The sequence below is a fragment of the Excalfactoria chinensis genome, chromosome 5 (assembly GCF_039878825.1).
Source record: "Excalfactoria chinensis isolate bCotChi1 chromosome 5, bCotChi1.hap2, whole genome shotgun sequence".
NCBI lineage: Eukaryota > Metazoa > Chordata > Aves > Galliformes > Phasianidae > Excalfactoria > Excalfactoria chinensis.
In genome coordinates this window covers 13,241,545-13,263,266 of record NC_092829.1, presented here as the reverse complement: position 1 = coordinate 13,263,266, position 21,722 = coordinate 13,241,545, and the positions used below count along the sequence as shown (strand labels likewise).

At 39.6% G+C, this 21,722-nt stretch overlaps 1 protein-coding gene across 3 annotated transcripts in view; it reads right to left on the bottom strand.

Annotated features, from left to right (window-relative positions):
• Positions 1-824: 824 nt before the first annotated feature.
• Positions 825-21,722, bottom strand: part of SYNE3 (spectrin repeat containing nuclear envelope family member 3) — a 48,472-nt gene continuing 27,574 nt past the window's right edge. Inside the window, exons 6-18 of one of the 3 annotated variants that reach the window (XM_072338380.1) lie at positions 21,201-21,545; positions 20,158-20,294; positions 18,089-18,236; positions 17,149-17,331; positions 16,748-16,891; positions 16,110-16,244; positions 14,951-15,112; positions 14,129-14,292; positions 13,715-13,832; positions 13,388-13,543; positions 12,695-12,844; positions 11,672-11,710; positions 825-1,176 (exon numbers count right to left, since the gene is read on the bottom strand). In XM_072338380.1, coding sequence (XP_072194481.1) covers positions 979-1,176; positions 11,672-11,710; positions 12,695-12,844; positions 13,388-13,543; positions 13,715-13,832; positions 14,129-14,292; positions 14,951-15,112; positions 16,110-16,244; positions 16,748-16,891; positions 17,149-17,331; positions 18,089-18,236; positions 20,158-20,294; positions 21,201-21,545 — 2,079 coding nt within the window. In that variant the 3' untranslated portion in view covers positions 825-978. Of the gene's footprint in view, positions 1,177-11,671; positions 11,711-12,694; positions 12,845-13,387; positions 13,544-13,714; positions 13,833-14,128; positions 14,414-14,950; positions 15,113-16,109; positions 16,245-16,747; positions 16,892-17,148; positions 17,332-18,088; positions 18,237-20,157; positions 20,295-21,200; positions 21,546-21,722 lie in introns of those variants that run through there. The other 2 variants (XM_072338381.1, XM_072338382.1) reach the window with 2 other exon arrangements.

The following is a 21,722-nucleotide window of genomic DNA, read 5'->3' as shown; positions in this document are numbered from 1 at the left end:
GTATCACACTGTTCAGGCTTTAGGATCCATTCCTAAATGCTTCTGTACAAGGTAAAACAAAACAAAACAAAAAAACAACAACCCTCCCCCCCGCCCTCGTTATTGTTTTTTGGAGACAAAAGCACTGATATAAGGTTTTGTTCAGTGCTCAGGAATTTGTTCAGAAAATTATGACCTTATTTTAGTGGTTCTCTGCAGAAATGCACCATAAAAAGTCTTTTTTTTTTTAAATCCCAGCTTTCCTCCTACTGTATTCTACCTCTCCTGATTCAGGTGGGTTGGAGAACACAGTAATTTGTAAAAAAATGAGAACAAGAGAAGGGCCACCCCCACACCTATTGAAGTCAGTGGAAAAGTTTCTATTACCTTCTGCAATATCTGCATCTGGATACTGAAAAAAACAGATCGAGATTTTAAATAGAATTGTCCCATTTTTCCTCGGCTAAATGTCAGCCTCTGTAAATGGTTTGACTCTGCTCGCTCTCCTATTTGTAATCTGGTGCTTGCCCAGATCTTTGCACGCGTGCTGACTCTTTTGTAAAAAACAAAAAGCTGGTTTCAGAAATCTCCCAAAATAACAACAGCAAAGCCATCATTCAGTGGTCCTTGTTGAAAGATGGTAGAAAGAGAAACACTGCAGGATTGCCCCCAAACAGTGGATGAGTGGATGGTGGATGTGAGTATGACCACAGATGTCCATTTATATATATATATATATTTATATATATATATATAGACACACTCATACACAATCTTTATATACACATTATAAATATAATAACAAAATATTGTAAAAAATATTAATTTTGCTCGTACGCTTGAACAATGTGGACTATTTTTATGATGCTTTTTTTTTTTTATATATATATATCCAGTTGATAAAACAGCCTTGTTAGAACTCAAAAATCTACAATACTTGCAATTATTAAAAAAAATGAGTCTGTACTTCTGTGAGTCACCTCTTGCAGTGCCAAGTACTTATGTTGGTGGTGGGCCCTTGTATCTCAGCATCAGGTTGAAGGACCGAGCAAAGTTGTTGGCCAGCGAGCAGCTGTGCGTCTTCTCTGCCAGGGGCAGGAGGAAGGCCAGGAGCAGGAGGAACAAGAGGAGCAGTTGCAATGGTAGTGATGCCCTCCATACTCGATGCAAGAAAGAGCACATGCCTCCAGAGCGCTTCTGAAAGACACAAATCAAAGAGCAACTCAGAAAAATAAAGAACTGAGGAGGTACATGTCAAGCACATCAAACTGCATGGGAGAGGGGAAGAACAAGCCACACTGCCCACAACAAAACAGATCTTAGTGTCTAACCTGGGTTCTTAGCTACAGCTGATTGACATTGGTGCTTAAACCATTTCTTTTACTGACTATGTCGCTATTTTAAAGAATTTACTGCTGAAAATTCTGTTCTAGCAGGAAAACTGCTGACTTTTCTAAGAGAAGAAAATGATCACCTCCAAGTCCTTTTCCAAATCAGAAAGTGGAGGTTACAAATGCTTACACCAAAGCTGTCAAGTGGTCTGCTCACAGTCAGCATAAGGAACAGCAGGTCATCACCAGTATCTCATATCAGTAAAATATGGGTGCTGGTTCCTAGAAGAGGGGACCCAGTCTTCTGTTCTCTGACAGCAGATGGAGCCTCATTTGCAGCATGTGCAGCTGGTTATCCTCTCTTCAGCTGCCATGTGCTCCTTGAATCCTGACTTGGGGGAGAAGAGTTTGGTGGCAAGAAAAAGGGCCCTGTACTGCAGTTGCCTCAGTTCCTCTTACACATTCATCAGATGTGAAAGAATGAGAGAAAACAATAGACTGGCCCCGGGAAGGACATTAAAGTCACATTTATTGCTGAGTAGCCCCAGAAGAGGTACACAGAAATCATGTTACTTCTCTTTGTGCTGGTGCAAACTCAGAGCAGCTCTCTTAACCTCATGAATCCAATCTGAATGAGCACAAACAGGAGAGAACATATTCGAAGCTAAAGAAAAATCAGGAAACATTAATTAAGTGACATTTTCACTGAAAGCATTCCTGAATATTTCCTGCCAGTGGACTGAACTGTGCAAACTTCATTAAATACCAGCAATCTGTAAAGGCCTCCAGAAAAACAGGGCTCAGTAATCCATTTTTAATTTCATCAAACATGGATTTATACTCAGAAGGCAGAATTAATGCTTAATGCTGCTACAGCAGTAGGTATCAACCTACATCATGAATATCCACTCAGAATATCCACTGAAGTGAGATCCACGTGTTCCACAGAAGGAAGTTAACTCAGATGAGCTTGGGTTGTGTTAAAGCCACAGGGGTGTTGGCACTTCAACAGAATGAGGATTTCTGGCTGGATGTATGGTTTAACAGGCAGTGCCTTTGTCCCACTAAATCATGAACAGTCCATGAGAAATATCAGCAGAGAAGATAAGCAGCAGAATGATGGTGGAGGAAAGTAGTTGCTCTCTCTTAATTTTTAAGGGTCCCTTCTACTGCTTTCTAAATTTCCCAGTCGCCTGTTGCGCTATATAAATGTTTACAGAATTAATTATGAAGGCAAATACATAGCTGCAGTTACAGACGTGACAGTTGTTCTGTGAAAACCTCCTCCTGCTGTAGTGGGTATGCTTTCATTATTTCAGAGGGCTGATGAGATTTGGTTATGACACTGGGCAGATGTAGGGACAGCAAAGCAACAGCTGCTTGGTCTGTCGTTTCACCTTGCAGTATCTCAGCTTTAATGAAAGCTCCCATCCCTGGACATTGGCACTGTCAGAAGGCTATGTGTGTGTTTAGGTGCAAGAGGCACTCTGATGTTAAGCACCCTTGGGAACTTTCTTGGTTGCAGCTGGCATTTACCCCCCAAACCAAAGCTTCAACACCCTGGCTGCATCAGAGGAGTCAACTGTGCTTACTGTCTATTGTCACTGATAGCTCCTATTTTCACTTGTTTTTAATTCTCCATTACATCCATGATATGCAGCAGTATGACATACATTTATTATAGTGTGCCATCTATAAGGAAAAAGGCCTTTGTCAAATACCAGAAGACACGGACAGGATTGTTTCTACTTATTAATGAGTGTAGTTCTGGTGGTGGAAGATCAGATTGGAGTTACCTCTGCACTGAGACAATTCAAACCACATTCCTTCTTCTACCACTAAGACATAATAGGGTTTAATGCTGATGTTATTAAAAGCAAGGATCCTAACATGCAATTATCTGCTCAACAGTTCATTATGGCTGAGAGTCACAGGATGTTCCTTGCAAACTCCAGATGGGAATTAGAAGTCCATCTGTCTCTGACACTCAGTTGTGACAAGGACTGCTAGACTTTGTAGCACCACCTAAAACATGCTTTACAGCTATACATCCTTCAGTGTTTAATTTGAAAGTTACCTAAATCAGCTGCAACACCGATCTTCCTGCCTATGAGCTGGTAGGAAATAGCGGACTTTCCCAGTTGTGTTTTCCTGTCATAACCCAGGAAGCAGGTGTCCTTTGGTCACTCAGGTTTGTCTTTGGTTTCCCATTGTGACCACACTGCCAATGTCAAGCACGTTGTTACTACCCCAAATCAATACTGAATCAACATTTCATTCAGAGCAGATCACTGATCACCTAATAGTAAAGGCTATTAATGCAACTCTTAAGAAATAAGATGAGATTCAAATTCTGTTCATCAAGTGCATTGTTTTCAGATCTATGGGAAGGAGCCCATAGTAGTACCTTTCGAAGGTACTACGTTCTAAAGCTTATTCTCCAGAAAGAATGAATTAGAAATGGCCTTGTCAACAAGCTATTGTTTGCTCTCTTTGGAGCTTTCCATAGGGTAAGATGCTCAGGCTAACAACAGCAGATCCTAGCATTAAAATAATCTGTGGAGGAAATTATGCTTGGGAGTAGAATTTCAGAGAAGGATAAATATTTTGTTATCTGCTGCTTCTCTCCTGCTTCCTTGCTGGGGCTATAGGCATTTGTGTTTGATGAACTTTTGCCTTTGCTGCCCAGCTTCTCTGTTTTGTTTGACCACACAGCAAGGTCAGAATCATACATTTTTGATTCCATTTGTTGTCATGGAAATGACTCTCGTATCACAACCGCAGTATTATGATATCTCTGCAGGATGGAAGATGAGGCACACAAGAGCTGTGAGAGTTTGGCGCTTTCAGCAAATTTGCAATGATAAGTCCTTATTATATGAGGGCCCCAACATGCACACACTGAAATCCATGGGAGATTTACCAATAACTACAGTGTTTGCAGCAGGATTATGCAGAGAGACAACTAAAGTCTGGATAGAGAACTACTTATTCATAGAGTTCAAGTGATACCCTTACAAATGAATTCATTACTTCATGTCCAAGTTCTGCTAGTCTTGTGGACTTAAATCCTACATTAACTTTGTTGCTTTGAGTTGATTGGAACCATTGGTGACAGGATTTTGTGTGTGTATGTGCTAGCACTGCTAGAGGTGCAACAGTTTAAGGGTAGAAAATAGGTGAGATGATACAGCTGAAAAAGCATGGAAGTTTTGGGCCCTCTCACACGTATAAACAAAGAAGCACGCCAATTTTACTAAGGCTACATCAAGATATTTTTTCTGTACTACAAGAGAGATACTTTCAGGCTGCGGTGACCTGTGAATACAGACCAAAAGGGAATGCCTGAGGCCAAGGTTAAAACCTCTGCTGCACTGGGCCAGGAGTGATCAAGGCTGTACAAGTGTACTGGGAGCCAGGACCACACTCCCAACAATTTAGCACATCATTCTGGGTTAGAAAAGGACCGTCTGACATGGTTCCCACCTTTGCAAAAGACAGTTTGTACATTCCATTTCCACGAGAGATCAAAGGTGGGAACCACAAACCTCGCTACAGAGTGGAATTCCCTTTTTTCCAATCACTGCAGCTATTGGCACCAGTACAGCTACTACCCAGCACCCACGGTGTCTGCAGTGTGTGTCAGATCCAGGCTTCACAAAATATCCTGAAACCGGATCCTCCTCTGAGGAAAACTGGCAATGCTCCACCGAAGTCAACAGACTTTAATTTCCACCATCTTAGAATAACAGTTGGAATACTTGTGTATTGAGCCAAAGTGTCAGAGACATTTTTGAAACGCGTGCAGAAAAGGAATAAGGTCGATATTTAAAATGAAAATATACATTTAAAGTTCACCATCAAGGATAAATGCCTGTTCACTACTCTTTGTCCCTTCAAGAAGCATGAGAAGCATGGATTGTCAAGAGGTAGACAGCTGAGTTTTGTGTAATGCTAAATGCACACTTGTTACCAAATGAACTATATTGGCTGTGAACATTCATATTTGTACTTGATTCATGTTGGGGGGAGTTTGAGTGACAAGCATTGGTTTAGACCTAGGAGTCGCTGGTTGCTTAAATCTGTTTGCAGTTAGTAACTCCTTACCCAATGCACTGTGAAAATCACTTGGGCAGGGAACAGGAGAAAAGCACTTTAGGACTCACTACCTACCATTCCTGTATATTTTGTTGAAGTGCTTTGCTAAAAAAATCAGTGCACCCCCTGGTTTTGCTGTTGACCACATTTCTGGATGTGTGGAAAATTGTTAATCTAACTATATGAGGAAGCAGAGGAATACAGCATCTTACATCATTCTCATTAACGGGTTTTTTGATGTTTATGAATGTCACCATTATGTCTGACAGAAGTCTTACCTGTACCTCTGAATCAGTGAATCAGCAGAGAAAAAGGAATGCATTTGGATTAATTCATCTTAGAGCATTTCACTGACAGACTATCCCAGGAGGAACACTGATGTCTGGAAACTCCCACTCTTCCCATGCAGAAGGGGAACCACTCCTTAATATTCTCAGCCTGCAGCTGCTTCCAGCTTTGAGCATATCTTCAGTCTGATGCAGCTTGTCTATCTAACATTCAGTATATCTTTCTTCTTTGTACTTATCTACTTTCCCCTTGAATCTACGCAAACCTCAGTTTATGCATAGTTCTCAGCATCCTCTAGCAAGGAGTTCCACGGGTCAACTAACGGTGGCATGAAGAAGCTAGCCTTAAACCTAACCTCTAGTTCTTACTTGTGGAAGGTCTATCCCCAGCTGTACTCTCTACACTATTCATGATTCATGAAAACTCTTGAGTTAAATGCTTAGACAGGATGAATCCAGGCCTGGATCTCCCCAGTGGGAAAATCATAACATAATGGGCTTAGACTACAGCAAGAGAGAGGAAAAGCTCTTGGAAGGGACCTTGGAAGGGATCACTCACATGGGTGTGAATTTTACTACTTCATTTTTCCTCTGAGAAAAAAATCAAGCTGCCAAGCAGGCAGTAAAAACAGTTTATTTACCATTCTTCTAAACAGAAGTATGCAATTGTCATGTACCATTACCTTTTTTTGGTCAAGCTGTTGCCTTTATCAGTAATATTTTGCCTCTGAGAGGCCATGGGTTTCTGCCACTTGAAATGCCACTAGAAACTAATTCAGCTGCTTACAGAGGCCACACACTGACAATTGGATGAGACCAGCTCCTGCGGGAGCAGAGGCTGCTCTCACAAAACAAAGCAAGTTGGACTTTTACCTCTACGTGAGACTGCTTGAAACTCCTCAGTAGTTCTCAGGAAGGAGCCATGAGCATCCCTCTCAGATGCACAACATATTGCAAATCACAGTTGGTATTTTCAAGAGAGAAGGAATTTTTTACTTGCTGATGTCCTAACTGGGGGAGCTGGATGCCACTGACCCAACAAAGCCGAGAACCAGCATGCCATGGGACAAAGCTATGGCTCATTCTTATACACCAAAGCAGAAACTAGGAGTAGGACACCACTGATCAGAGGTTTTCTGGCTTCTGCAAAAGGACAGCAAGCCACTTGGCCCAGAACCACACTTGCCTAAGTACAAAGAAGATGGCTGGGATCTGTCTGAGTCCTGCACTCACCTTTCTCCATCTAATAGAAGGCTAGAAGAATCTACATGCTGAAAGGAGGTTAACTGAGGTCTCACAAGCAATTTTAGCTCTGACATTTTCTATCTTCAGATGGCTTGGCTTTGCAACCTTAATGTTCTTTTAAATTTTAAAAAGGATAAATGTATATACGTAAATAAGTGTACAGGCAAATTGCAAGCTTTGTTTTCTCCCTTAGGGAGATCCTGGAGTACCTCAACGCAGCCAGACTGATGAACTAGAATCTTTGATGAAGGGTTGATTTAAAAGAAATGGAAAACATGGAAAAGCCAGCAGTTTGTATCTGAGGTTACAGCAGCCACATATGGCGGATATTTCAGATTTTCTGCTGCAAAGTCGCTTAAAACTAAGCACTGTGCCATATGCTACTGTGACACAAACGGATTTATAAAGGTTAGCTTCTGCGTGCATAAACAACACGACAAGCTTTTAGGATAAGCGTGCCACAGGACAAGAGCTACGGCCTGATCCTTTAAAGCAGCACTCCTCTGTAATTTTTCAGAGAAGCACAAAAAGTCCCCTTTTCCCCCACCTTCAGCACATGATCTGAAGTGGAAACTGATTCCTCTTTATCCATGAAGTGCTTGATTTGGGATAAAAGCTAGAAAGCACTGTGGAACACTGGTAAGGCAGAAGGTAGGACGGGTCACTAAAAAGTTCAATGTAATAAGAATATGGAAGAACAAACTACCAGAAAAGTAATTTTGTAGGATTTCTTCACACACAACAGCAGTGGAGTGAGTTACATTTTCCCCTTAAACATCACAAGTGAAGTATTCACAAGAGTTTCAGAACAAGAAGCTTTAAGGATCAGTATTATTCAAATCTGTACTCTGGAAATCCAGTCAGTATCAAAGGCTGGCAGTTCTTTACTTTGATTTCAATCCCTGATAAAAATCTACCATAGAACAATGTTATTTAAAAGATATTTAAATAAAGGCTTTTAGCTTGCTGTTAAAAATCTCAGCTAAGGTAACTGCTTTTAAAATCAGCTAAATAGATGCCTCAGGTGCTCAACTGATTCTTAGTGATTACTAACTAAGCTATATGATACATCTATTGGCAATGTGCCTGTCTGTGTCTATGTAGCACATACATACAGTCAGAATTTTAAATGTGACATACAAACATCTTAGAAAATGGCGAGCAGTGGTTCAACAGAAGCAGCTGAGTACTTTAACAATGATTTACGTCAAACAAATCATGAAGGGAAATGTGAATAAATAAAAACACGTCACTGGTTTTAAATACACTCATAAGAAATATAACATATCCAAACATTTTGTATTTAAAAGCAATACTAGAAAACTTCACCCAGAAGAGCCACTGGAAGCTAGTAAACTGGATGTCTTTAGTCAGTATATCTGAGATGTTAACAGCAGGCAAGGACAGCATGTCCTGAGAAGCAAGATATCTCCTCCATCTTGAAACAGCATCACTTTGGAGGGAGAGTATCAGCAAAACACAGAAATGGCAGAACCAGGTAAGAGACAAATGAGGAAGTCCCTGTGTGATACACCAGCAGGATTTCAGGAAAATAAATGCGCCACTAACACAGATATGTTGTGCATTCTGTAACACAGCTTTCTGACTTGAAGAATTCTTGTTGCCTCTGTGCTTAGACAAAGCAGAACTGCTTTCTTCCTGGCACGCTGTGGCAGCTCCTGCTCTACAGAGCTTCTTGAATGGCTGCACTAATGTGATTGACTCCAGATCAATTATGTTTCTAAATAAGATTAAATTACACGCTCCTTCTGTCCCTGTGTTATAGGAGATTATTCTTAGCAGAATCTCAAAAGAAGCAATTAGCTGACCACTGATGTAATGAATGCTAATTTTGTTTGTACAAACAATAAAGCCAGAATCATTTTTGTATAGCAAGAAAGTATAATTACTCTGAGCATTTGAAAAAATAATTCAAACAGTGCTACGTAGACTGTAAATAATGAGCTTCTGACTTCCTATTTATGCTAAGAATGCTCCTGGACTATTTATAGTTAGCTGAAAACCAGTGTTTGAATGTAACTTCCATCATACTTATTACTGAGCTTTTGCTCAAGTGCATCCTTGAATGTGTTAGGTGCCCTGCAGAAATATCCATCAACATTGCCCTGTCGCTGGCACCTGCTAAAAATTCACTGTAGCCAGTGCAATTTCCTGCAACTGTTTTTTGTTAATCAACAGGAAGCTGCTCACTTCAGAATCATTAGCCCCATAATGTTCCTAATGGCACCAGTGGCTAAAGGAATGTCCTCAGTGAAGGATGAATGATCAGAATAAAGCATATTAATCAATGTGGAGTAGGCTCTACTCTGGCCAACACTGGGAAATGCAGGCTAGAAATGGAATAAAAACAAAATGCAATGGACTGAGACTGCCTGCAGCTGCGTTCTCCCATTTTCAAGGTTGATCTGCTGTGGCTGCAACATATTTATGACTCAAACATGAGAGAAAGCAGATCCACTAGGGACCTCATGTTGAAGAAGCAGAAATCAGACCAAAATGCCTAAAAATTTGCCACCTCTGCAGATTCTGTGTGACCCAGAAACATGGAGGAGCTGAGAAGTTACAGGTAACCTGGTCCCGAAGCAGGGATCCACAAACCTCCCACTGCATGCAAACCACTGAATGTAGCAAGTACAGTGATGATGCTCCAACCATGTGCACCATGTACACATCCCAAGATCAGCCACTTTGAGTGTTTTATTCACCGTGGTTTTGAAATGTTGTTCAAAACATACAAAAATATTTTGTCTAGTCTTTCTTTCACTTCTAACCACACATTAAATATGGAATCTGAATTTACAACTCCACAGCTTCTAATTCTATAGTTGGTTTGCTTTTCCTCTCAGCCTGAACAGCAATGCACCCATGATGGACCAACGCTGTTTTCCATTTCAAGTGTGCTCAACCAACTTATGCTCACATCCTGATGAAAGCCCCAGCATGAATGACAAAAAGACACCTCACTTATGTTACTTGAATTCTGACTACAGGCATGGTATACATAGAGGCTGAAAACTCTGAAGTAGGCAGAATCTCACTTCAGTGAGCAAGGTGTAGGTCATGACATTTATACTGGCTGTGAGGAAACTACAGATAACTTCTTGGTGCAATGGAAACCATTTTCTTTCTTCATATGAAGAATTTCAGTTCTTCCCACACCAAAGTGTTCTCTTTATGTTCAGTAGCTATTAAAGACTCAGAGAATGCTTTTTTGTGCACTTGCTATAGGCCTAATTGACAAACGTTTGCTGCCTGCCAATACATTATTGCAGTTTCCTTGAAGATCAACAGAAGACATCAGTCTCTTTTAGAGAAATTGAGGAATAAATGCCATGTACCCTGAGCCACAAGAGACAGATGAATTAATAATTGATACCTAATTCCTCAGTGAGGATGTCAGAAGGTGATGCTTCAAGCTTTTATTTTATATATATGAACATATATATTTTATATATATAAAAAATTCTTTGTTCCCACTCTACACAAAAAAAACTCTATCCAACTGAATTTCTCAGTCAGTCTTCTGAACTATTCCTTTAGGCCATCCCTATCAGAAAGCAGCACAGTTAAACATTTGGCTGCCACAGCACCAAGTAGTAAAATGTTGGATTTTTTTCCCAACTTGATAAATTCTTTTGATCTTTTCATCTTAGCAATACTAAACAACTTATGCTGAGTCAGACTTCTTGAGCCAAATCGGGCCAAAACTATGAAGGAGGCATATGAGAACTACCGCGGATAGATCAGTACTTCACTGGGGAAAAATATGGGAGATGCTACACCATTTGAGCACTAGAGAAATATCTCATCTGAAAGAGGAAGTCTTAACTTCTGACCATACTAGAAGTGCACTGTATTGTACCCCTCAAATATTGGTCTCATTCTAAAGAGATATTTTTTGCAACTGAAGAAATCAAGGGTTTGATTTATCTTAAGATGACTATGTGTTTGTGCAAAATGCTGTTTGTCCAATTTATGTTCTGTTGAGCAAATAGAGCCTTATTTCTTTCCTTGTGAAAATAGGAGGAAAGGGAAATAGTAGTGAAAGTAGAAGCTAATTGTCTGCAAACAAAGCAAGAGCTGACAAGAAAAACAGGATGTTCAGCAGCGTTCATCTGAACTGAAACACTCACTGACTTAATGAAAAGGGCACCATTAAATCCATGGATTAAATAATAAGCTGGCAGTATTTTGTTTTCTTTAAGCTTGTCCTTATCTTCTAGGCTACTGCTTCTGTTTCTTATGTCATCGCTTCCAAAAGAAACTCCATCACAGGAGAAATTCTGCTTCTTACAGCAAGGATTTAGTCTAATAACATTAGGTAAATCTCTACTTTCTCTGCTTTTCTGCATTAGTCAGGGAATGGGCTGAATGATCCAAAGCAATTTTCCAGAAGTTTCTAAAGGAATCAAAAGGCACATTTTCAAGGTTATTTTAGGCACTTGGTCTCTAAATCCTTTTGAGAGAGATTTCAACCCTTCCACCGCCTCCTTAGGTTAGTTCACATAGCACAGCATATGGATATTCATCTTATAGGGGTATAGCAAAGTACAGCTCAAGAGCAAAAAATGCTAAAAATAATAAAGGAGAAAAGAGAGGCTCTTAATGATAGAACAATCTCAAGAATCTTTAAAAAGTCTAATTCAAAGTAATTATCCGCAAAATGCCGGATAAAATAGTTTTTAGCTTAATGACAGGAAAATTTCTTACCTTTCTGAATCTGTCTGGTTTTTCTGAAGATTTAGTAATCTGTTAAAGAAAAAAAAAAAAAAAAAAAGGCAAAAAAAGCATGAATTTAAGATCCCAGTGGAACCTATAAATGAGTATTCACCTCATAGGGGATGTTTCTTTAAATTCATGGTCATCTGGATAGAGTGAACTGGCAGGTGATATATTTTTAATGAGCTTTTTAACACACGTTAGATAGAAATTTAAAATGTTTTCAGGTTCTCAGCTATTTGAATCAGATGAAGAATTCTAGCAATAGCCTTGATTTTACTGACACCTACTGACTACAGTTATGCTTACACAACGTTTTGATAATCAAAACACTACTTATTACAACCAGTGGCAAACAAAACTTCAAAATACGCTCTTTATTGGAGGAGGTCATGCTTATCTTCTGAGCCCTTTGAAGCATTTGTGTTTTAAGTAAGCTTTGTTTTTTAAGTAAACTTTGGTTTTGAAGGTTTCCCAAAGCAGAATATTTTCAAAGGCTTCAAACTTTAGGTGCTCAACTTCCAGTTCCTTAATTCTATATAGAAAGCACCGAATGCTTAACTGGAAAGTCTAGTCCGACAGTTAAGGTATCTTGAACAGATAATGTAAGTACTTGAAAAATTTTAAGCAATAATTACATAAGAACACAGAAATATCTTTAGCATGGCCTGGAATATTTTGTATATGTATATTTTTATATTCTGCCATCTTCAGTGCATCATTACATAAATTCTTTACTCATTTGGTTCACACATTGAAATACTCTGCAAAGAAATACTCTGAGCATTGTTTATAAAGGGAAAAAAATAGTACATAACTTTTATTTTAAGACAAGAAGGTTTGTACTTATATTCATAAGTATATAGTTGCATTTGCTCTGTCTTTAGTTTTTTTCTTATTAAGGGAGGTTTCAATGAAATATAAATGTATTGCTGAATTGAGACTAGCAATTTGCAGCAACCTAAAAGAGCAATGGCAGAGATCAGCAACTGCAAATTGAGTGCTGTCACCTACCGGCGAACTCATGGATTCTTTCAGTTTAGATTTGTAAAGCATCCAACGGTAACGCAGGTCTTCCAGATCTTCAGAATTTCCAACGACAGGATGAAAACGAAGAAGGTCCTCAAAGAGACGCTGACCATCAGGCACGTGAGCCTGCAGCTCCTGCAGCCAAAGCAAGGTCACTAGCAACTTGGAATTCAGGAGGGTTTCATTTTATAAAAGCTATCATTTAAATGAACAGTTGTATTAAATAAAACTATTGGGTATTATAGGGTTAGTTGCTCTTTTGGCCTGAAATAGTCCACTCATCTGTAGAATCCCTGTAGCTTTGGATATTTTTGTTTGCTTCATTTCTTCCAGCATCCATTGTTGTGGCATTCAGATGAAACCAAAGCAGTGGTTTCAAATAGCAAGTAGACATTTTAATCACCTTAACAAATATATTTGATATAGTGTGCTATAATTGTCCACTCCGGCACCTACAGGCCATGCTTCTCCTTTCACTTCTACCACTCTCACTCTGGCACATCTTTCTTGGTAGGAGTGAAATACTTGTCCTAATTTCCTGAGCTTTCTAGTTCCTCTTTAGCTCTGGAGTCTCCTAACACAGAGAATATAAGAGTCTTTTAGCTTTAGTTTTTCAATTCTCAAAGAATCTGTACTTATAGCAATCTTTGTCTCTATCTTCACCTCTGGAAAACTAACCTCCAGTTCTTTGTGCCGTGCCTTCATTTCCTCTGTGGAAGATGAATTCACTGCAAGAATTTTGGAGAGTTTGGTGCTTTCTCCTTGTAACCACTCTTCAAAGTCATGCAGGAGTTTAACATGGCTGCTTGCCCTTTGCCCTTCTGCTGTCTTCTCCTAGGTTACAGGACAACAGCAACAAATACAAGCTGTTACTGTTAAGTCAGATATTTCTTCTGAAGCCCTGACTGCAAGATCTTTACCTTCAAGTGCATAACTTACAGTATCACATGAACCAATACAACTGTTCTTGTGAAGATAAAGGCAGATTCAAAGTTCCTCTCTCACCTGCTTATGGTTGAGATCTAAACAGTGGAAGACTGGTCCAGACACTTGTCTGCTATCCACAACTGCTATTTTGTTCTTATCAGCCATCGGTCTGCTTAACTGCCACCTTTTGAGAAGACTGTAAAACACAAAATTGTAGACATCAGTACAGTGAGAAACCTGATGATGAGATGCCCACATTTTGGTCAAAACTACGGGGGACACCTCTAGTGAAATAGCACTATTGTGACTTATTACATTAATTCCAATATCTTTTTAACAAATAATAATAATAATTGAAGACAGGAGTGCTTCAACGCAGCATCAGTTTTCTAGTTCTAATATTTCTGATATTTTCATTGAAGATTTTTTTTCTTTTTTTTTCCCATTACTGGGTAGAGTGAGCATCATAAAGAGACAAATATGAACACTTACCCAGTTGCCATTTCTTTCAGTGACTTCCAAGACTCCTTCAGCTGATCCAGCTCTGCCTGAACATGGGCAGTCTCCTCTGGGGAAGAATTCTCCATGACCAGCTGGCCATGAGCTTCCACGAGGTGCAGCTGGATCTCCTTATCTGGAAACTCAGCTAGCCATCTCTGAAACGTACAGTCCTTACAGTTACTTCTAGGTATCCTGGGTAAAGCAGAGGCTATGTCAGACTGAAGGCCATGTTCAGTCCAGGCTATGCTGCTTCTGTTGGCACTAGCTAGAAAATACCTAGCGGGAAAAAAAATATGCTGTGGATTCTTGCAAAGAGCCAACATATATCAAAGAGTAGATGGCAAAACTTAAAGGGCCTAAGCTGTTGGTGCATCTCTTCTGTGGCATTCCTGAGAAATACCTTGATTTCCCATATGAAAACAAAGGCTGCCAGCTGAAACAACCTACCAGAGTGAATCTAGCCTGCAAAATACAGCTGCATGGGAAAAAGCCAAAAGCTGTGGAAGAGCTTACTTCAAATACAGCATAAGGTTAGCTAACAGGGTAATGTTCAATATGCTCGTATGTATCCATGAATACAGTTATCATTTTAAAACTTGTCCTTTGATAACACTTTCCCATTTCAACAGTTCTTTACTCTTTTCTCACTGTTGTCTTTTACCTAGATCCATATAACACAGCATGGGGCAAGCAGGAAGGTAGCAGCAAACAAAAGGTGTCTCAGGAGGAACAAATCCTTGCTATAAAACCCCGTCTCTTAAGGTCTAAATGCTGCAGAGTAATTAACATATTGTATTAAGATGTTATTCTCACCTCAAGGTCTGCCACCCTGCTCTCATTGCTCTGCTTCACATCAGCACCCTGGTAGGAGCCAATCTTCTCAGTGGTTGCAGTGATCCACTGCTGGAGGTCAGACAGTTTGTCATTAAACGCCCAGTGCTTCTGAACATGCTCTTCAGTCTGCTGTATCATCATCTACAAATGATAAAAACGCCAGCACCCAAACACAAATAAGAAGCGCTTTAATTACTGAATCTTACACTGTGACTACCGACACACCATCTCATGGGTAGAAAATAAAAACGTTGCTGCTAATAAGATACAAAAAGCTTTATCTTTTAGCATCCAGACTCTTGCAGGCCTAAACTCAACCACATGGGGGGGCATTAAGCATGAGAATAGTTACCTTCTGTTTCAGCTGATCATTTCTTCACACCCCAGTAAATAGTAAAGACATTTCATACTCTCTGAATCAGAACTCACTGTGACAATTTTACTTTTTGGCAAAATTCCACTGGATGAATGAGATTATTGAGATTGAAACTAGAATTCCACAGAGTCTATTAGAGTAACATTTTATCACGAGTAATTTCATGGTGACCTGCATAACTATTTTATAAGCTCTTCCTCTGAGACTGTTTTGGAAGGTCATTTTATAGCTATGTTTACAAGCTTCAGAAAATCTCAGGTCAAAACTAATACTCATAAAATTGCAACACTTTTCTCTTGTTAACTAGAATCACAAAGCTATACAAGAACAAACAGTTGGCTTGGTTCTATCGCACGCTACAGCAATCTGTGAACAAGTCTAAGGTACTGTGTAATCATGTAACTATGGGGTCTTTTTCTCAGAAATAATGAGTCCACTCCATAAACAATTCATACAGCTAAAAACAAAACAAACAAGAACACACAACAATGTGTGGAGGGACACCTGGCTCAAAGGGATATCATACTACAATCAGAGAATCCTGGAAGAGCTACCAAAGTCATAAGAATCACAGAACTGTAGGGTATGGAAGAGATCTCTAGAGCATGGAGCCCAATCCCCTAATTCAGTAGCTTCTTCACCTGAAATGAAAATATCTGTCATTCATAGCACATGATCTCATATGCTCAAATAATCATTTTACTTTACTTTTAAATAGGGACAACTGGTAACTTTTCAGGCAACTAATAACTCTTAGGTTACCTCCAGTGATCTCTTCAGGGCCTGAATGTCAGATGTAAGTTGGTTCATTTCATGTCTATGCGTTGCATTTGACTGAACAAGCTTCTCTACCTCTTCCATTTGAATTGCAAGCTCTGCCAAGTCATCTTGGATCATCTGCAGTGGAAAAAGCAGAATGCATGTGGGTAGTGTGCTAGACATGGCAAGGCCCTTTACAAGACTTTCGCTAAAGGCATTTCCAGTTGAGAGTGTGAGGGTATTATTAGAAAAATAAAAGAAGAACAATCACTGTCATTAAGAATATTAATTGCTCGATGTCTAGAAGAAAATTGTTCTGAAAGCAATGGTGGGATGTTCTTACATGTCACTAGTTGATAACAAAGAAAACAAGCTGCTGAGAAGCTGCTAGAGGAGACACAATACAACGAGATAAATACTGATATCTTTGCACCAACGGTGAAATGGCACAGCATATCTGAATCACCCCAACTCATCATGGTCATGAGAATGAGTCAAATCCTCTCTTTCTTCCTGTTTTGCTCTTCTCTCCTTTTTTCCCGGCTATCCAGGTCCACTGCACGCCTTAAGCAGGCTCTAATGCATACTGAACCCTTTGCTGAAGCAATGCAATATTATGGTCAAGCGTTATTGTAATGTACCTGGAGTCTCTGGAGTTGTGTCTTTTTACCCAAGAGGTTAGGCTGTGGTTCATTCTCCAGGTCTAATTTGGCTTTGATAGCAAATAATTTCTTCTGCAAAGGTGTAAAAGCAGCATCAAAGTCCTTATGCTGCAATATCAAATTCTAGGTAGGGAAAGAAGAAAAAAAACATTCAACATATACCTCCGTTGGCCTTATCCTTAGTCCATCCGATACTCAGAGCAAATACTAAGCCACAAAACACAAAAGGCCATAACTTTGTCTGTGTATTTGATTAGCCTAAGAAAACAGATTGAGCACAACTGATTAATGCTAAATTTGATTCTATGAAACTGGCTTAGAAAAAGATTAACTGTCACCTTTGTTACCAGGTAAGGCTGTATATGTGCTTTGAAGCTCACCTGGAGTTTGCTTTTACTTTGCAGTAGACTTTTGTGTAGAATTTCTCTCTCCTTTGAAGCTTCGGCTACTTCCTCCAGGAAGGATTTTGCTTTTTCCTCTCCAAGGATATTGTTTAGCAAATCTTTCTTCAGCTGTAATGTCATCAGCTTTTCTTTGAACTGTGAACTTTCAGCTAGAGCAGCCTAAAGAAAAAAAAAGTATTCTTCCTGTAAAATCATAACCAAGTAATAATAATAATAATCACATAACTGTATTATTGTCACACAAGTCACACGACCAAAGCAGTTTGACAAACTCAGGTAAGAACAGCATGCTGGGCTGACAAGGGGTAACAAAAGGTACCTGGACAGTGCCCAGTTAAAGGAAAAGTCTTCCTGACAATGTTAGAAGCATCGGGGCTGCATCCATTTTGTGAACAGAAATAGAGGAAAGCTGTACTATGGAAAGAGTTGTCTGTGCAGAGGCCTAAACAACCAACAGAAAGGACAGCTTGAATGCTCATCCCAAGGACAAACTCCATCCCTGTTCACAGACACATTTATTCTGGAGAGTAAAGGGGTGACTAAGTAACAAATGCCTTCCTGGACACATGCAGAAATCATTTCAACCCCATAGCCATATTTCTACAGTATTATTAACAGAATCCACAGAATTTTCATCAAAGGGAATTTGAGCCAATGCTAAACAGCATTATCACCATTGTTAATAACATATAGCTCTTCAGAGTACTCAGTTGATGACTCCAGTTAACCAAAGGAAGGCACAAAATAAGACATTCTGCCACAACTATAGTTGAACTCTGTGCAATGGAGTTTCATATCATACTGGAAAGGCCCTTCCAGCTGTTGTTTTTCGCAGTTGTACTCAGTCAGTTGCCGGTGGAGAGTGGGCAAATGGTAACCAAGTATCAGTTTCTGAGCTTAGTAACAGGTTTGTTACCTCAATCTGATCCAACGCTGGCTCCGGAGTCTCCAGAAGCATCTGGACAGTCAGCTTCCATTGTTCAAAACTTTGCAGGGGATTTTGGAAAAGTCTGCTCAGTTGAGTTTCTGTATCAGTGCTCATTTTAAATGTCTTTCCTTTAACACTGCAAGGATAGAGTGGCAGCTGAGAAAAGAATTACAAGGAAATCCAACTCCAAATATCCAATTCATCAGGCCATGAATTAACACAATACTCGTCTGTAAACCACGTCTAACACAAAAGCCTCAGTCTTTTACTGTCAGAGCCTGGTCTTGCATACTCACAGCTGTTCTGCCAGTCAGAGATGCCTGATAAAACTTTGTTTAGGCACCCTAAGACACGCTTTTCTCTTGTGTAACTGTGTATCGGGAACTACTCTGTTTTTAGCAGGCAGACATTTCCCCTCCTATGTCATTTTTCTTGGCTGCTGTCGCCAGCATGATTTACAAATAGTATTATCTGAGCAGTCTCATTGAGTTTTGGGAAGAACAAGCCAAGGGTATCTAGAATTTAACCACGGTTGTCTATAGTATTTTACAAAGAAAATATATATATATTTGATCACACTATGTTACCTATAAAAAAAAAAAAAAAGGAAAAATACATATACTTTTTTCTGCTCAAATGTAGATTTTTCAAATTTTTACCAAATTAAATTTGATTAATTCCTTATATTTATATACATTTATATATATATATAATTTATAGATATTTATACACATAACTATGTGAGTGTATATCTACATAAATATAGATCAGCACACACTCATTAAGTATCCAGGCGTCTCTTCTAAAGGCTTATCCAAAACGCAGCTGAGAAACAAGGCCCAATAGGGACACACCCCAAGCAGCTGCCTCCTGTCTTTCTAAGCTTTCCCAACTTCCCAGTTTGCTGAATCCCATTTGATACAGAAGAGCACAGCCCAAATTGTGTATTCATATGGGAACAGCCTCCTGAAAATTCACAAGATAAGCAGGTAAGAGCAATACCACAGGCTTCCAAGGTAAATGTGACTAGTTCTGTCTATCAAAACACCAAGAATAACCTTTCCGGAGTCACTGGGACATTACATAGCTAAGCAGAGATAAGTTTGCAGCTCCACAAATGTAACGTACTGACAGCAAATGTCCTCTGCCATTTGCTCTGCTGCCCCTGCCAGGCTCAGTGTGACACTGCCAGACTTTGAGAAGAAATTCTGGGGAGAAGCTGACGAAAGAGCAGCTGCCATTTCCTACACAGAGGCACGTTCTCCTGCTTTTTCTGCTTCTCTTTCAACACCGTCTACTCGCTAGTTTTTAAACTGAAATCCTTTTCCATAATGACCCATAACCCACTCAGCTAGGCAGCATACTGTGCACTGGATAGAGAAAAGTTAGCTTGGATGTAATAAAAAGAACTGACCTTTCTTTTTCCTCTAAAAAATGATCCTTTCTTCTAATTTGCAAAATTTGCTGCCAGCTCCTTTACTTCCTGATTCCAGACAGCCTGGAAACGGAAACACTGAAGTCTAGGGAGAGGCTAAACTCTCAGAGTTTCCAAACTAAGGCAAGTTGAAAACAGGAATCATGCATGCATGCAGTCAGGAGAGAGGAATAAGCTCTGCCAAGTAATTACTAAGGCTGATGAGTCATCACAGCAGACTCAATAAGGAAGGGGCATAATTCTTCCGAACCATTTACTACTACAGCTCCTGCCCTGATTTTCTAGTTGCTGTCATGAAAAGCAAAAAAAGTACATAAATTATTATTATACAAGGCTAAGAAAATCAAATTAGCTGCCAACAATCTAATTTTCTTAAAACCATGCACAACATTAGTGATGCATGATTACTGCTTGAAAATGGCCAGCAGCCTACATCTCCTAGCAAACAGCTAACATTGCAGGTTTACTGAATTGTGGAGGTGGATGTCATAAAAGAAAAAAACACTTCTTTCTATCTGTCACCTAGAATCAAATGGCTCATTGCTTTCTTCTTAGGTGTCTGTCAATCCCCTTGAGGTCTAAGATATTCCCAGCCCAGCCCATCTCATAGATTTCCCACTACCTTTGATAGTCCCGTATTGCAGAGATGACACTGTCAGCGTGTGGCTGCACATCTTGGGAAAACCGCAGCAGCTCCTTTAGCTGAGCCTTCAGCCTCTCAACCTTCGACTCTTCTGCAGCCAGAACTGCTCTTGTTGCCTTAATCACAAAAAGAACAAACAGGTTATACCATATGTAGCGTCTGGCACATGAACTGATGTGGTAAAGCCATCTCAACATATTCGCACGCTTAACTCCAAGTCCCCTTTCTGATGCCTTTTTTCCTGGTTAACTGTGGACTTGGATAAAGTAGAATATATTCTCAGGAACTGTTCTTTTCATGCAGGTGCTCTCTGCTCTTCTCACACTGCCTACCCTCTGCATCTGACCTGCGGGGCTTACAGTTTGAACTGAGTGAATCCCAGCTAGTCCCAGCTTCAGTTCAGTGATTGCAGTGTATAACAACATTCATGTCTGGAACAGTCTTAGGCACTTCTGTGTGCAGGAACAAATCGCATATGTAACACATATGTATGGAATATTAATGCTGCGCTAGTGTAAGGAAACAAAACAAGCAAAAACCATCCTGATGTAACACAAATGAATCAGTCTGTATTTTGTGGATTTTTTTGCATGTAATTTTCCCAACTACTCTTGCTGAGTTCCAGACATACAAGTAGCAATGAAAAGTACTTTGAACAGTGATAATAAACACAAAAACAAACTAAGGTGTTTTTTTTCTGCTTCATTATAAGTGCAGAAAATGATGTTGTTTCCTCTTTACTGTTCTCTTTCTGAACGTGGTTCCTTTGAACCCAAGGTAAATTCCAAATCATCCTCTAGCCCCCTCCTTACTGTGCAGAACAAGATAAGGTTAGAATAGTTGACTTCATTGTTGCTATTTATGTTCCTGTTTCATATATGTGACTACTCTTTCCTTTTCACCTTTAAACAATGGGCCAGGCATCTGCTGTATGTGGCTATGTGTGTTCAATCTATGACTACACTTAATTTTTATTTTTATTTCTTTTTATTTTTTTAAGCATATGAAGGGCAACAACTTACATTGCATTTTCTCCACTGAGCTACAAACTCATCTTCAGTCTTTTCCCTTTCCCCAGGGTCCAAATCATTTTCTAGTTTCTGTAGATCTTTTCTGAATTCCTGGATATCTGCTTCTAATTGTCTGGCTTGGGACTTGTAGGCGCTTTCTGACTGTTGGATCTTGAGCAATCTCTGCTCCTCCTCACTGCTCAGCAGTTTCAACTTCTCCAAGGCTTTTCTCAGCTCATCGAGTTCATCTTTCAATCTCTCAGCTCCCAGAGGGGAGGTATTTTGAATCACATCTGTGCATTGATTTTCAAGGTGCTTCAATTTCTTTGCACCTTTCCTAATGTTTTTGGCAATGTCCTGCAGAAAGAAGTTACATAAATATTAGTTGTGAGAATGGGAAACTGGGGAAAAGGTGAAAGCAGACAGAAAATAAGGCCACATCTCCTAGTTGTACATATTGCCTTTTTCACTTCTTACTTCCAGTTTGATATGCTTTTTCTTTTATTTCAAATGACCAGAAGCCAGAGTCATTTG